The 13,892-nt window shown below is 52.4% G+C and overlaps 1 protein-coding gene across 1 annotated transcript in view; it reads left to right on the top strand.

Moving 5' to 3' along the window:
* The window catches only part of CAPN2 (calpain 2), a 67,204-nt gene that overhangs the window by 38,198 nt on the left and 15,114 nt on the right, over positions 1-13,892 (top strand). The window contains exons 3-10 of the mRNA XM_004375904.3: positions 1,366-1,484; positions 2,229-2,362; positions 3,830-3,998; positions 5,181-5,264; positions 7,473-7,558; positions 8,865-8,939; positions 9,649-9,809; positions 11,746-11,915. Coding sequence (XP_004375961.1) covers positions 1,366-1,484; positions 2,229-2,362; positions 3,830-3,998; positions 5,181-5,264; positions 7,473-7,558; positions 8,865-8,939; positions 9,649-9,809; positions 11,746-11,915 — 998 coding nt within the window. The remainder of the gene's footprint in view (positions 1-1,365; positions 1,485-2,228; positions 2,363-3,829; positions 3,999-5,180; positions 5,265-7,472; positions 7,559-8,864; positions 8,940-9,648; positions 9,810-11,745; positions 11,916-13,892) is intronic.

Below are 13,892 nucleotides of genomic sequence, written 5' to 3'. Positions count from 1 at the left end.
CCATTAGCATATACAGGCCTCCAGAGAGCCATACAGAATCATTTCTGGGTGTTAACGGGACAGTTCAGTTCTAGAACTATTAGGATGCTAAGTAGCCAACCAATTACTGAGTCCTCTGAATTTCTAATAATACGTTTAATTACATATAATAACATTAATAATTTTGACATTTTCATAGACCAGCCAGTTAACAAAAGTAAATCAAACAGCGAACATTTAACTGACCCGTGGCTTATTTCCTGTTATTGTCATGGGAAATGGTAGGCAAGTGCATATTCTTTAAGAATGAATAAACTACCTCATCCTCTTCCCCACCCCCCAATTCCGAGCATCTTGTGCTGCTGCAGCTCACCTCTAGCCACGGATGCTGGCGCTCTGCATTTGCTGAGTCCCTACGACGGGCCCATTTGGGTGCCTTACACACGCGCTGTCTGTCTGCCTCACACGTCCACACGTCAGAGAAGGGCATGAGGCCTAAAGGGGCCCAGCTGCCGGGCCAGGGGCCCACTTGGTTGCCCCATCTTGCCCACCCCCTCCACGGTGCCCACGTCCAGAAGTGCTGTCTGCTTATGTGCCCTCGCCCCTCCTCACAGGAACTTTGCAGGTTCCCAGCCTTACGCTCCTTCTCTGACTCATGCGTCTTCCATTTGCATGGCACAGAACATCCTACAATTGTACTTACTGCCCTTAGCATTTATTTTCCTGTCTCCCTTTTCCCCAGGACCTTATTCTTTGATGTAGAATATTCGACCACTTCCCACCTCTCAGTACGTTTTCTCCCTGTCACTCAAAATGCACCTTTAAGCCCTCTTTTCTCAGAAACCTATATTGACAAGTTCGAGTCATTCATTCCACAGACACTCAATGATGAGCCCGTGTTCTGTGTCAGGCACCATGCTGGGCTCTGAGGTCACAGTCCCACCATCACGGAGTTCCTGGTCTTTCAGGGAATGAATTCTCCCAACTCTACCCAACCACAAACCAGTTGCTGTCAAGTCAACTCCGACTCATGGCGACCCCATGTGTGTCAGAATAGAACTGTGCCTGCAGGGTTTTCAGTGGCTAGTTTTTTGGAGGTGGATTGCAGGCCTTTCTTCTGAGGCACCTCTAGGTGGACTCAAATCTCCAACCTTTCAGTTGGCAGCCAGGGATTCCCAACCACAATAGAAACATTTCTTCCTTAGCATTCCCCTCAAAATGTCACCCAAACCCTCCTCCCTGACCCTGAGATGAGAACTGTCTGGATCATCACTGTCTGTTCACTGTCATCTCAGGCTCTGAGCTCCCAGAGGTGGGATAAGATTGTCCGCATCCTCCCCAGCCCCCAGGCCCTTCTGATGAGACTTCCTTGTGCTGTATTCACAGGTGACTGCTGGCTGCTGGCAGCCATCGCCTCCCTTACCCTGAATGAAGAAGTCCTGGCTCGAGTCGTCCCCCTAGACCAGAGCTTCCAGGAAAACTATGCCGGCATCTTCCACTTCCAGGTAACTTGGCAGTCGGCTCGAGCTTCTCCACAGGTCCTGGGCGTAGGAACAGGTGCCCTGGTTTGGCCGAGTTCCTTGGTCCCCGCTGTTTGCAGACTCCCGAGACCAGTCTGTTGTATGGAGGGCCCTGGGAGAGAGCAGGAAGCTCCCTGACCGCCTCCGACATGGAACCCGGCAAGGATGGCAGTGGGGAGCCCCTCTGGTCATTGCAAGTAGGGGATAGAGCAGGGTGCTCAAGAATGAATTTGAGTTTCAAAACGAGTTTATTATTTGAGTTCTGAGATGGAACGTTAAGGTATGCCTCACTCTCCTCCCTGGATCCTGGTAAAATAAGAAATAATAATTGAAAATCATAAGGTAGTGGATAGAATGCCAGAAGGCCAGTGGAAGCGAGGGAAGCCCTCAGTGAGGGGGACTGACACGAAAGACTCAACAGTGAAGACGGTGCAGGACCAGGCGTTTCATTCTGTCACACGTCAGGTCGCCAGGAGTCCGAGCGACTCGGCAGCAGCTGACGTGAGGTCGCTAGGGAAGTGGGTGTGGATTAGGAGGCAGTGACGAGCCTCCTGGCCTCAGTTTCTTGGTGAGGACTTGGCTGCCATAGGAGAGTTAGAGGGAGCATCGCCACCGGGGGCAGGGGGTGGGGGGATGGCTCATGGAGGCTGCCCCAAGGGGGCTGGGGCAGGAGGGAGTCCCGTGCTCCCACCCTCCCCCATCCACCCCCTGCCTTGCCTTGTCCCGCAGTTCTGGCAGTACGGCGAGTGGGTGGAGGTGGTGGTGGACGACCGGCTGCCCACCAAGGATGGGGAGCTGCTCTTCGTGCACTCAGCAGAGGGGAGTGAGTTCTGGAGCGCCCTGCTGGAGAAGGCCTACGCCAAGTAAGTGATCACAGCCCTGCCCTTCGACTGCCCACCCTCAACTCCGAAACAGCAGGAAACGTTCACGGACTCCTGTGAACAGAAGTCCTACCCTACAGAAGGAATACTTGGCCAAAATTGGGCTCTAAATGTAAGAGAAAGCATGCAAGGTGCCTGGTTCATGTCCCACCCTGAAGAATGACAGCCATAGCCATTTTTAACCAAATACACAGGAACAAGTTCGGGTAGAGGCTGTGCTGGCCTTGAGGAGGAACTCTGCTTCCTTGGCAGGTCATATTACAGTTTTTTCCACTAAAGACAGCAAAGAGTCTTTGCCAGTGGGCAAAACTACCCATTGCAGAAGTATGAAAAGTATGGAAATTTGCCCAGAATATAAGGCCTCTGGGTGGTAAAAACGGTTTGCACTCGACTAATCGAAAGGTTGGCAATCTGAAACCACTCAGTGGTGCCATGGAAGAAAGGCCTGGTGATCTGCTTCTGTAAAGATTACATCTAAGAAAACCCCGTGGAGCTTAGTTCTAGTCTATAACACAGGGGCTCACTATAAGTCAGAACTGACTCAACGACAAGGGGTTTGGTGGGGGTTTTTTTGGCGTAGAATTATGGTGTCGCTGATAGAAATGGATGGAGCCCTGGTGGCTCAGTGGTTAAGAGTTTGGCTGCTAACCAAAAGGTCAGAAGTTCGAATCCACCAGCTGCCCCTGTTCCACTCTGTTCTATAGGGTTCCTATGAGTCAGAATCGACTCAGTGGCAATGGGTTTGGTTTTTGGTTTTGATAGAAATGGCTCCCCCATGCCCCTCCCAGCTGTTTCCACCCAGGTTGCCCAAAGTTGCTCAGAGCTGCCCAGGCAGGGAAGCCCCACATCAGCCCTCTCCAGGATGGCCTAGTCTGACCATGCTGCCGGGGTCCCTCCATCAAAGTGACAGACTCTAAGGCATAGGGCAAATTTCTGTTCTCACAGCCCTATGCCAGGAAGCAGGGGTCAGGAGTCACACATCCAGCTGTGAGAACCTGGGACCTGAGGGCCGGCTCCTCCTCCGTGGTCGGGAGCACTCAGCCCCTGCCCACGTGGTGCCTACCTCCGTGGGAAACTGCCTGTGTTATTGGACTGCTGTCTTACTTGAAGCTCTTAATGCCAAATCGTCATTTAGCCAACCTCCCCTTTGCTGTCAGGATGTGGAAAGGATCGATAGGCACACTTGGGAGGTTGGACCAGATAATTACCAAGGTCCTTCCAACTCTAAGACTGTGAGATTTTTTAAAAAACTTCTCCAAGTACCAGGGAAGTGGTAACTGTGGAGACAGTAACTCCCCTTCATGGGCGCTCTGAGGAGACACAAAGCCCAGAAGAATCTGAGCAGAGGGTCCCTGCGGTGTCAGACCGACACGAGTTGTCGAGAGGAGGCCCCTCTGAGAGGCAGTTGGGCCAGCACTGTCAGCCGCAGCGTCTCTTCCCCTCTCGTAGGATCAATGGGTGTTACGAAGCGCTTTCAGGGGGCGCCACCACTGAGGGCTTTGAGGACTTCACTGGAGGCATCGCTGAGTGGTACGAGTTGAAGAAGGCCCCTCCCAACCTTTTCAAGATCATCCAGAAGGCTCTGGAGAAGGGCTCTCTCCTCGGCTGCTCCATTGATGTGAGTCCAGGCCTCCGCCCTGTCACCCCACCCCCAGTCTGCTCTAGCTGCGGTGAGGCCCCAGAGACTAAGGAAATGCACTGCCCCTATTTACACTAGCCCGGCCCGGCCCACCATACTGCTCATCATGGCACCAAGGGAGCCAACAGCCAGGCCCTCTGGGGTGATAGTGCCTCCAGCGCTTTCCTCCCCTGCCCTTTTCACCATCCTCAGCCTCCTCCGAGTAACGGCCCCAGACCACAGGTTCCCTGAAAGCCCCCTGCCCACTGCTAGTCCTGAAGGAAGGACTGCCCGGGACATGCCCTCCTCCACCTGCAGGCCTGCGCCTGAGCCCCACAGCCTTCCCCTCGCTGTGTTCCAAGATGAATGGGCCTGTGGAAAGACTTCAGAACACGCAGAAAGAAATCATTTCCTCATAATAGCTGTGCTGGCAGACCTCACCAAGGGAAGGAGTTGGACACCATGTTCTGGCCCCAAGGAGCCTGGAGGCAAAAGCTGTGTCCAGTACCCTGCGCCCTGTCCCATCCAGGAACTGATCCCCGAGGGGACAGAGATGAGATATTCTGGCTTTTAGGGCCGAAATCTGTCAGACTGTAGGCAGAGATTCTCAAAGTTTTGTTGCAGACCAAGGCAAGGCAAAAGGCCCTTTGTACTCTCAGCGCTTCTTCCCATATACCAAGAAATAACAGCCTTCTTCAGAATAGATGGGAGAAGGAGTGGTTTTGAGGTGCTTCTAGTACAACAGAAGCAAATTCAGAACTCGGGCCCTAAACAAAGAACTGTCCTAGTGTACACCATGCGGCTAGGCTAGGCCAGACCCGGGAGCCTGGGGAACTGGCACAGGTGGGGGTCTTCCTGTGCCCAGGGCACCCCCGAGGTCCCCACCCCCAGGTGTGAATGCACCTTTCACACGTTAATGATGGCGGGCCCAGTGCCTCCCCCAGACGGCTGCAATTAGGCTTTCGTCCTGTTGTTAATGGCGTTTCCGCGCCGGAAAGCAGCAGCAGCAGCTGGGGTCCTCCAGGTGTCGGAGAGCGCAGCCTCTTCCTCCGCCGGGGCCGCGCCACCCCCGTAGTGCGTGCGTCCCGAGTCACCCCTAGCGTTTGCGATGTCTGGGGTGGGGCAGGTGTGAAGGAGGGAGGCGGCGGCGGCGGCCGGGACTGATTTTCTCTCGGTTCGCAGATCACCAGCGCTGCGGACTCGGAGGCCGTCACGTTCCAGAAGCTGGTGAAGGGGCACGCGTACTCCGTCACCGGAGCCGAGGAGGTAACGCCCGGCGGGGATGTTCAGGGGTCTTTCTCTCCCTAACACGAAGGCCAAAAGCACATTTTGGCCTGTGGTTGCGCAGGGTGGGACCCGCGCATTACCACGGTACCGTTTCGAAACAGGCCTCGCGTTCCTGATGTTCAAACGGGAATACGACGTTCCTTCCGGAGCCAGGCCCGGCCAAGCGCGGCGTGCTGCCCTCTGGTGGCTGCAGAGTTCTGCTCGGGGGCTGTTGCTTTACTTGTTTTTGTACTGACAGTCTTACTTTTCTGGGCCAACTAGTAAAAATAACAGGATAGTATTTTGTATCTGCATAGTGTTTTGTACGCCTTAAGGTGCCTTCACGTTCCGTCTCACACAAGCAGTTGCCTCTAAACCCAAGCTGCCCGCTTGCAAAGCTGGCTCAGCCTCTTTCCAGCTGTGGGGCCTCGGCACGTGCTTAAGATGGAAATAATAATAATCATATATCCCTCCTGAGGTTGTGGTGGCGATTAAATCACGTTAATATGTGTAAAGTGCTTGCACAATGCCTGAGGATTCTTGCTGTTGCGGTTACTATTCTTAATGTTAAAATTATTAAGCAGCCCACAGTCAGTGCTAATTACAAGACCTAGCGGAGACACCAGGTCTTCAACATGTCCGGTGCTTTTGTTCATGTTAGAATTTTTTTTACTGCCACCTCATCTTCTGATTCTAAAAAAGCAAATGGCTGAAGTATGCTAGTTACAGTGAGGCTTATAAAGAGTAGAATAGAAGGTCAGCCACTGGCTAATCTTAACATGATTGACTGAACCCTTTTACTAAGATCAGTTGATACCAGATTCCTAGGTGGTCTCTGGCCTGGCAGCTAAAAAATTTGGCCCTCCACACACCTGCAGCATGAAACCTTTTGAAATGTGAATTAAATAAGCCTAGACTCTTTTTCATCAAATCACCAGAGGTGATGATTTTCCTGTTGACTGCCCTTCAAACCCTCTGCGGGAGAAAGAGGCGGCATTCTGCTTCCTAAAGATTACTGCCCTGGAAACCCTGTGGCGCAGTTCTGCTCTGTCCTGAGCGGTCGCTGTGAGTTTGGAATCGACTGCGGGTTTGGGCTTGGGCTCTTCCAACAGGAAAGAAAAGTCCGTGATCTGCTTTGGGTGAAAAAAAACAGACCAGCGAAACAGCAGGCAGGATTAATTTGGGGTCAGGAATTTTTAGGTGCCTGGATAAGAAAAGCCTCTTGAAATAAAAAGAAAATGTCTATTTTTAATTTAAAAAAATTCATTCCACATACCCAAGATAATGAACATTAATTCAGTAACATCATCTAATATACAGTCCCTATTTAAATTTTTGCGGTTGCCCGAAAATGTCTTTTCTAGCACACCCCGACCCAGAATTCAGATTCATGCACTGCATTTACCTCCTACCACCAGGGTTTTTGTTTGAATTGTTTTGTTGTGGTAGAAATACATATACCAAGCCATTTGACAATTCAACATTTTTTACATGTACACTTCAGTGACAGTAATTACATTCATCATGTCGTACAGCCATCACCATTGTCCATTGCCAGATTTTTCTACCACCATTAACGGAAGCTCAGTGCCCCCTAAGCAATGACCCCTCCCTCCCTCCCACCCCTACTGACCACTAATAAACTTGGGTTTCTTATACACTTACCTATTCTAGAGAGTTCATATAATTGGGATCATACGATGTTTGACCTTTTGTGACGGACTGATTCACTCATCACTGTGTTTTCAGGGTTCATCCCTGTTGTGGCCTGTGTCAGGACTTCACTTCTCTTTGTGGCTGAGCAGTGTTCCATTGGATGGATGGACCACACCTTGTTTATCTGTTCGTCTCTTGATCGGCGTTTCAGTTGTTTCCATTTTGGCCTGCTGTTAACAGGGGTGTAACTTTTGATAAGTAGTAAGGCTTCCCTGAACTCCTATGATAAAAGTGCATCTTACTATATTCAGTTAAACTAAGGTTCCCAGAGGTCAAGTGCCAAAGCCTAGTCTAGAAGGAGTATGTTTGTGCCTCAGACTCAGGACGAAGGTGAAGAAGCCACGAGCCCCATCCTGGCCACTCTAAGCCCACCTTCCAAAGCTGGGCTGCAGGGAGTGGCCCGGAAGTCAAACCCCCCAGGACCTGTGGAAGGTGGCTTTGAACCTTAGTCACTCCAGGCCTGGCTCAGCTCTCTTTCATCTGATCCTTTAGGTTGAAAGCAATGGAAGTCTGCAGAAACTGATCCGCATACGGAATCCCTGGGGGGAAGTGGAGTGGACTGGGAAGTGGAATGACAAGTGAGTAGTTTTGGCAGGTTGGGGGGCCAGGGAGAGGTGCTGAGGGAAAGCAGCAGGGGTGTGTTCTGCCTGGGAGGCTCTGGTAGATGAAGAGGGAGGAGACACGTGTGCTGTGCTGAGGAACGAGGGCCCAGATTCACAGGCCACATTAGTGGGACACGTAGGGCAGGCGACACTCTCTAATAAAGGTCTCTTAACCAGTGCTGTTGGAGTCCCTGGGTGGTGCAAACATTTAACATACTCGGCTGTTAGCCAGAAGGTTGTCGGTTTGAGTCCACCTAGAGGCACCTCGGAAGAAAGGCCTGGTGATCTACTTCCGAAAACTCAACCATTGAAAACCCTATGGAGCACAGTTCTACTCTGATACACATGGGGTTGCCATGAGTCGGAGTCAACAGTAACTGGTTAGCCAGGGCATGACTTCTGCCAGTTGGGGGGCCCAGGGCCCCTGGGGTGCTGGTTCCTTTCACTCATGGTTAATCCCTTCTCTAGATCAGATTCACCTTTCTCACCCCAAACACTTGTTCTAGTCCAGGGATATGAACTTTTGTGCCAAAGACCAGAGAGAAGTTCCTCTGTTGCTTTCTGGAATTTACTGGAAGGCCTGTTATACCTTTAAATTTGGGGTACTATCTCATTTGAAAGAAGCCCTGGTGGCACAGTGGTTAAGCACTCAGCTGCTAACTGAAAAGTCAGTGTTTCGAACCCACCAGCTGCTTCGCAAGAGAAAGATGTGACAGTCTGCTTCCGTAGATTTACAGCCTGGGAAACCCTGTGGGGCAGTTGTACCCTGTCCTATGGGGGCCTGTATGAGTTGAAATCAACTCAGCGGCACACAACAGCAACATTTCGTTCGAGCTTCTCTCATCCGTGACTTTCCTCCTGCTCCTCCTCCCCTCCTCCTCCACAGCCCAGCACCTACAGTTCTTCCCTGGCAACCTCTGCTACGGCAGAGACACCCCGCCGAGCTTCAGGCCAGCTCTGCAAGACGCTTCTCAACAGATTTTCAGTTGCCCCTAAAAGAGCTGCCAGGCCCATCTCAGGTTGGGCGACTGAAGCTACTCTGTCTCTCTCTGAGGGCTGTGTTCATGTTCTGGTCTCTTCCTTACCACCACCTTCCAGGACGCTTCATCCTCTCACCTTCCTCCCCGGAGGCGCTTAGCCTCACGTGTGCTCCCTGCCCCCTCGCTGTGTCTGGGCCCTCAGGGTGAGAGGGGGTGTCCTCGTTCTCAGCTCTGAGGGGCCTCAGGGAGAAGCCATAGCCCCCACCCCTTTCTCATGCCTCCCCCGTTACTTTGCTTTCCAGCTGCCCAAACTGGGACACTGTAGACCCAGAGGTGAGGGAGAGGCTGACCAGACGGCATGAAGACGGAGAATTCTGGTAAGAGGCATAGAGGTCCGGGAAAGATGTGTCTGCCTGGGTTTTTTACTAGAAGGCTCAAAAAGGAATGTGAACCAGAGTGAGATTGTCATGTTGAGGGCAGAGGGGCATGGGATCCTGGCGTGTGTGTGCGTGTGTGTGTGTGTATACAAAAAAATTCTTAAATGTAATTGTCTTCAACGTGTCCATCTGAGGAATTGGATTTCAAAGCGGAGCAGCTTCATTAAGAAGGCTAAGAGGAAGTCCTGGATGCATGTTCAGATTCCAGGAGAAAACAAGGGGCAAGATGGGGCTTCTCCCAACCTGCACCTGGAGATTCATCCCCACCCCTTAAGAAACTGGCCTCTTAGTGAGCAGTGATGTACCCGTACGTCTGTGTGTCTGTGTGTGTGTGTCTGTCACTCTGCGGACCATCTACATCTGAACAGGACCTGCAGTTTACCAAATGAGTCTCCACATATCACCTTCTGTGTGCTCATGGCTCCCATTCTTGCAGATGAGAGCTTTGAGCTTCAAAAAGGTCTAAGTAATTTGTGCAGAGTCACCCAGCTAGAAAGGGGCAGAGCGGACTGGAAGTTGGGTCTCCTGCTTCTGGATCCAGTGTCCATTGGCCCCAAGGGACTGCTTCCTGGCTGATCTTTGGTGGAAGGTCAAGGCTTACCAATGTGTCCTCTTGTAAGCCAGGGATGCCCGTGTCTGCTTTTACCAGGATGTCTTTCGGCGACTTCCTGAGGCACTATTCCCGCCTGGAGATCTGCAACCTGACCCCTGACACTCTCACCAGTGATTCCTACAAGAAGTGGAAACTCACCAAGATGGATGGGAACTGGAGACGAGGCTCCACTGCGGGAGGCTGCAGGAACTACCCGAGTAAGGCCTGTTGCCACATGGGGCCCCCAGAGGCTGAGGCACCCTCCCCTACACTGGGCGCTGCACCCCAGCCTGGCAGCCCAGAGGAGGCAGCTCCTCCTCACTAGGACCCTCTCTGTTTCCTTCTTGCTGAGCCTCGGTCTCACCACCTTCTCTGTATTCTCAGCTTCATTACCTTCTGCATTCACTTGCCTCCCCACCCAGGCAGAACCTTGCTCTTTCTGGGATGTCGTCTCCAGGCACTAGAGTCCCCTGTGCCCTCTGAGGCAGTGCTTCATGCCCCTGCTCTACTTCATCCACCCTAAGCCAGGCAGCCTAGCCTGCAGGGAACCTCGCCCACTGCGCCCTTCGGGCCCTCTGCACATTGTTGACAGAGCCCCTGTTCAGATGAGGGTGGGGAGTTCCCTCTGGCTGTCTTTTGTTGATTCCTTGACTCTTCTGCCTTAACAGCTCAGCCCTCCCCTGCCCTCTCTCCCTCAGAAATTTAGCTGCCATTATGGAGCGCATGTTGGATTCTAGGAACTTTCCTAACTGCCTTATGTACATAATTCCGTTTCCTCTCCACAACAGATTTCTGAGGTAGGCAGTTTCTTATCATCTCCATCGTTAAAGATGAGGGAACTAAGGCTTGCAGAGGCTGAGTGACTTCCCCAAGGCCTCACACTTAATAAGCTTGGATTTGAACCCAGGCAGTGTGACTATAGAGTCTACTCTTAAGTACCATGAAAGGCAGGTCATGGTCATGTACTGATTCTCTGTCACAGGTGAAGAGACTGAGACTCTAAGTGGCTGACCAGGTCCACAAAGCAAGTAGTCAAACTGGGACCAGCTGACTAGTGCCTCTAGGTCTGGTGCTCTTACTCCTTCACCTCAAGTATGTAGCCACCAAGTGGTGGTTTCAGAGGTGCTGAGAAGGCCGTCCCCTCACACACAATATATACCTCCTCCTCTGCCCACTAAGTCAGAGGTTGGCAAACTCTGTAAAGGGCCAGATGGTAAATATTTTCCGCTTTGCAAGCTATTCAGTCTGTAGCTATTCACAGCTACAGGCCATTCAGTCTCTGCCGCAACTACTCGGCTCTCCTGTCGTAGCCTGAAAGCCACAGAAACTAATGTCTGTGGCTGTGTTCCAATAAAACTTTATTTACAAAAGCAGACAGCAATCCACAGGGCTATAGTTGGCCGACCTGACCCCTGCATCAGATGAGTCCTCAATTAGAGTTTTATCCCATTAGATGAGGGAAGGCCATCAGCATAATTACTCTTAAACATGAATGAATCTCAGATCCTTCCTATAAACGAGTTTTGGAAGTGGGGAGGGCAGAGATACCATGAGGGCGGGCAAGGGATAGGCCTGAGAAAACAAGGGACCCAGAACAAGAGGCAAAACAGCCACAGGATGTTCATAGCCTCTGGGTGCACCGAGTAGCTAGTGTGAAGGGGAAAAGACGGCCCTGGGCCTCCTCAGGCCAGGTCAGCCTGGCCAATCTCTGACCTTCCCTTGAGAGCCCTTGAGGGGAAGTTACCACTAGGAGGAGCCACAGCTTAGTTGAAGGAAATCTGCCCTTAACACTCCAACCACGCTGCCTTCCAAGGTGGCACGAACAGTCCCCAAGACAAGTCAGCCTGAAAGCAAGAGAGAGGCTGAAGGGGGCTCTCTATGTTAGGTCCCCATGAGACTCGGACAAGAGCAGGCAATCCTCTCTCCTCAGCCCACCATCGCCCCTTCCCACCCAGACAGGGCTGCCACCAAGTCCCCACCTTGACTGGTCCCACCGTCACCCCTTGATCATCTTCCAGCAGACTCCAACCCCGGGGACAGGGGGCCCCCTCAGAGCTCCCCCTCCCCCACACAGTGACCAATGGCCACCTCTTCCCGCTCAGGGCTGGGCTCCTCTACCCCAGGTGGCTGACCTTGGCCCCTCTCTGGCTGCAGATACTTTCTGGATAAACCCTCAGTACGTGATCAAGCTGGAGGAGGAGGACGAGGACCAGGAGGACGGGGAGAGTGGCTGCACCTTCCTGGTGGGCGTGATTCAGAAGCACCGGCGGCGGCAGAGGAAGATGGGGGAGGACATGCACACCATCGGCTTTGGCATCTATGAGGTGGGGCGATGGAGCGTCTGCTTCCCATCTGCCTTTGCTCTTCTCAGCCCCTGCGTGGAAGGCCAACCCCAGAGCAGAACTAGGAGACAGGGAGCTTGGCCAAGGGAAAGAAGGCCATGGCCTGGCCAGTCTTTAGGAGAACCTCATGTCCCTGAAGCTGGTCTGTGTCACCTTTCAGGGGTTCCATGCCCTTGGCCGGGCCCCTACAGCCAGCTTCCTGGGAGTTGTTGTTAGCTGCTGTCAAGTTGGCCCCCCGACTCCTGGTGACCCCATGCACAATGAAACAAAACACTGCCCCGTCCTGTGTCATCCCCATGATCGGTTGTGGATAAGAACATTGATCCATAGGGTTTTCACTGAATGATTTTCGGAAATAGATCGACAGGCCTTTCTTCCTAGTCTGTCTTAGTGTGGAAGCTCCACTGAAACCTGTTCAGCATCATAGCAACCTGCAAGCCTCCACTGACAGAAGTCCTCCTTAAAATGGCCTGCCTCCATGTGCTTTCTTGCATCTCCAGCCCTGGTCTTCTGGTTTACCCACAAATCTCAAAAAACAACAGGAGACCTAAGCTGAGAACAGAGTGTCCTGGACCACGGCGGGAACTGTTGTGAGGACAGGAACTGAGCCAGCAGGTCCAGCGTGTCCCAGCCAGCAGAGTCATTGGCCTGGAAGGTGGCGAGCTCAGGGGACGGGAACAATCAATGGTTATGCTCCCGCCAGGGCTCCACTGGCCGGGTCCCTGTGCCCCACACAGACACGCTGTCTGCCTGCAGTTCCTTCTCTCCTTCTCTACCAAGTTAAGAGAAGCAAGCCCCATCCGTGCAGTCAGAGGGAAGCCACATTATTGGCACCTCAGGCCGAGGGCTGGGCAGAGAGAACTGATCATGGAGCTGGGCCCTGTACCCTCCCCACTCCCCTCTGCAGAACACAGAAGAGCTTCTCACAGCCTTGGGTTAGCAGCAGGGAGGAAGGGAGCAAGGAAGACTTAGAGCATCTGAAGTGGGGTGCATGTTGGTTTAATGGGTGGCTCCTGAGAGCTGAATGTGCTGTTCTCCCCACGCCATGCACAGTGAGGTCACATCGGCAGCCTGCGAACCACGTGGTAGGAGTATTTACACCACAGAAATTGGAAGATACTACAAATCAGGGCTCCCACCCCACCCTACAGCCAGCTTACCAGCACCCCACTACCCGTGTGTGCCAGACCAGGTGTTGGGGAGAAGCTCTCCACACACATCATGACTGGCAGTGTGATACCTGTTCACCCACCTGAGGAAGGGGGTTGAGCAAGAGTTGGGCGAAAATGCACATAATTCCATCAGTGCTTAAATGTACATAATTCCAAACCCTTCGGTCCCTGAAATAGACGCTGAGGACTTCAGATCCTGGGACACAATAGTTCCACGGGAAATTCAGACTGAATCGTGAGACACAGCCTCGCCCCCATCCCTGGCTTAGAAATCCAGTCACGGACTTTCCGAGCCGGGAAGGACCTGTGACATTTGGTCCCATTTTAGAGATAAGGAAACCAAGGCTAGAGAGGGGAAGTGATTTGCTGAAGGCAGTACAGGTTAGATGTGCAGACAGAGGCCTAGCACTGCCTCAGCTGCTGGCTCCTCCTGCAGAGCACCTCCCCGTGGCCCTGCTGCATCCTCTGACTGGGTGGGTTCCCCTGGGTGGGGGCAGGGTGGGGACTCTGCTACAGCTGCTGGCTGACCTTAGACAAGTCACTTCCATCTCATGCCCCAGTTTTATGCTCTATAAATTGAGAATGGTGGTGAGGAAGGGCCCATCCACAGTAGTACTGGCCCATAAGATTTTTTTTTTAATGTAGAAATGCTTTGAGTTCCTTGGAAAACAATGACTGTGTTGATTTGGTTAATACTGCTAAAGCTACAGAGAAAAGGGGAGAGCAAAAGAGACAGTTGAAGTGATGGCATTGTTGTATGCAGCCTTCCCCAAGTCTGAGTCAAGTG

This window comes from Trichechus manatus, unplaced genomic scaffold, assembly GCF_000243295.1.
Source record: "Trichechus manatus latirostris isolate Lorelei unplaced genomic scaffold, TriManLat1.0 scaffold00039, whole genome shotgun sequence".
NCBI lineage: Eukaryota > Metazoa > Chordata > Mammalia > Sirenia > Trichechidae > Trichechus > Trichechus manatus.
This window is presented reverse-complemented; position numbering and strand designations above follow the sequence as displayed.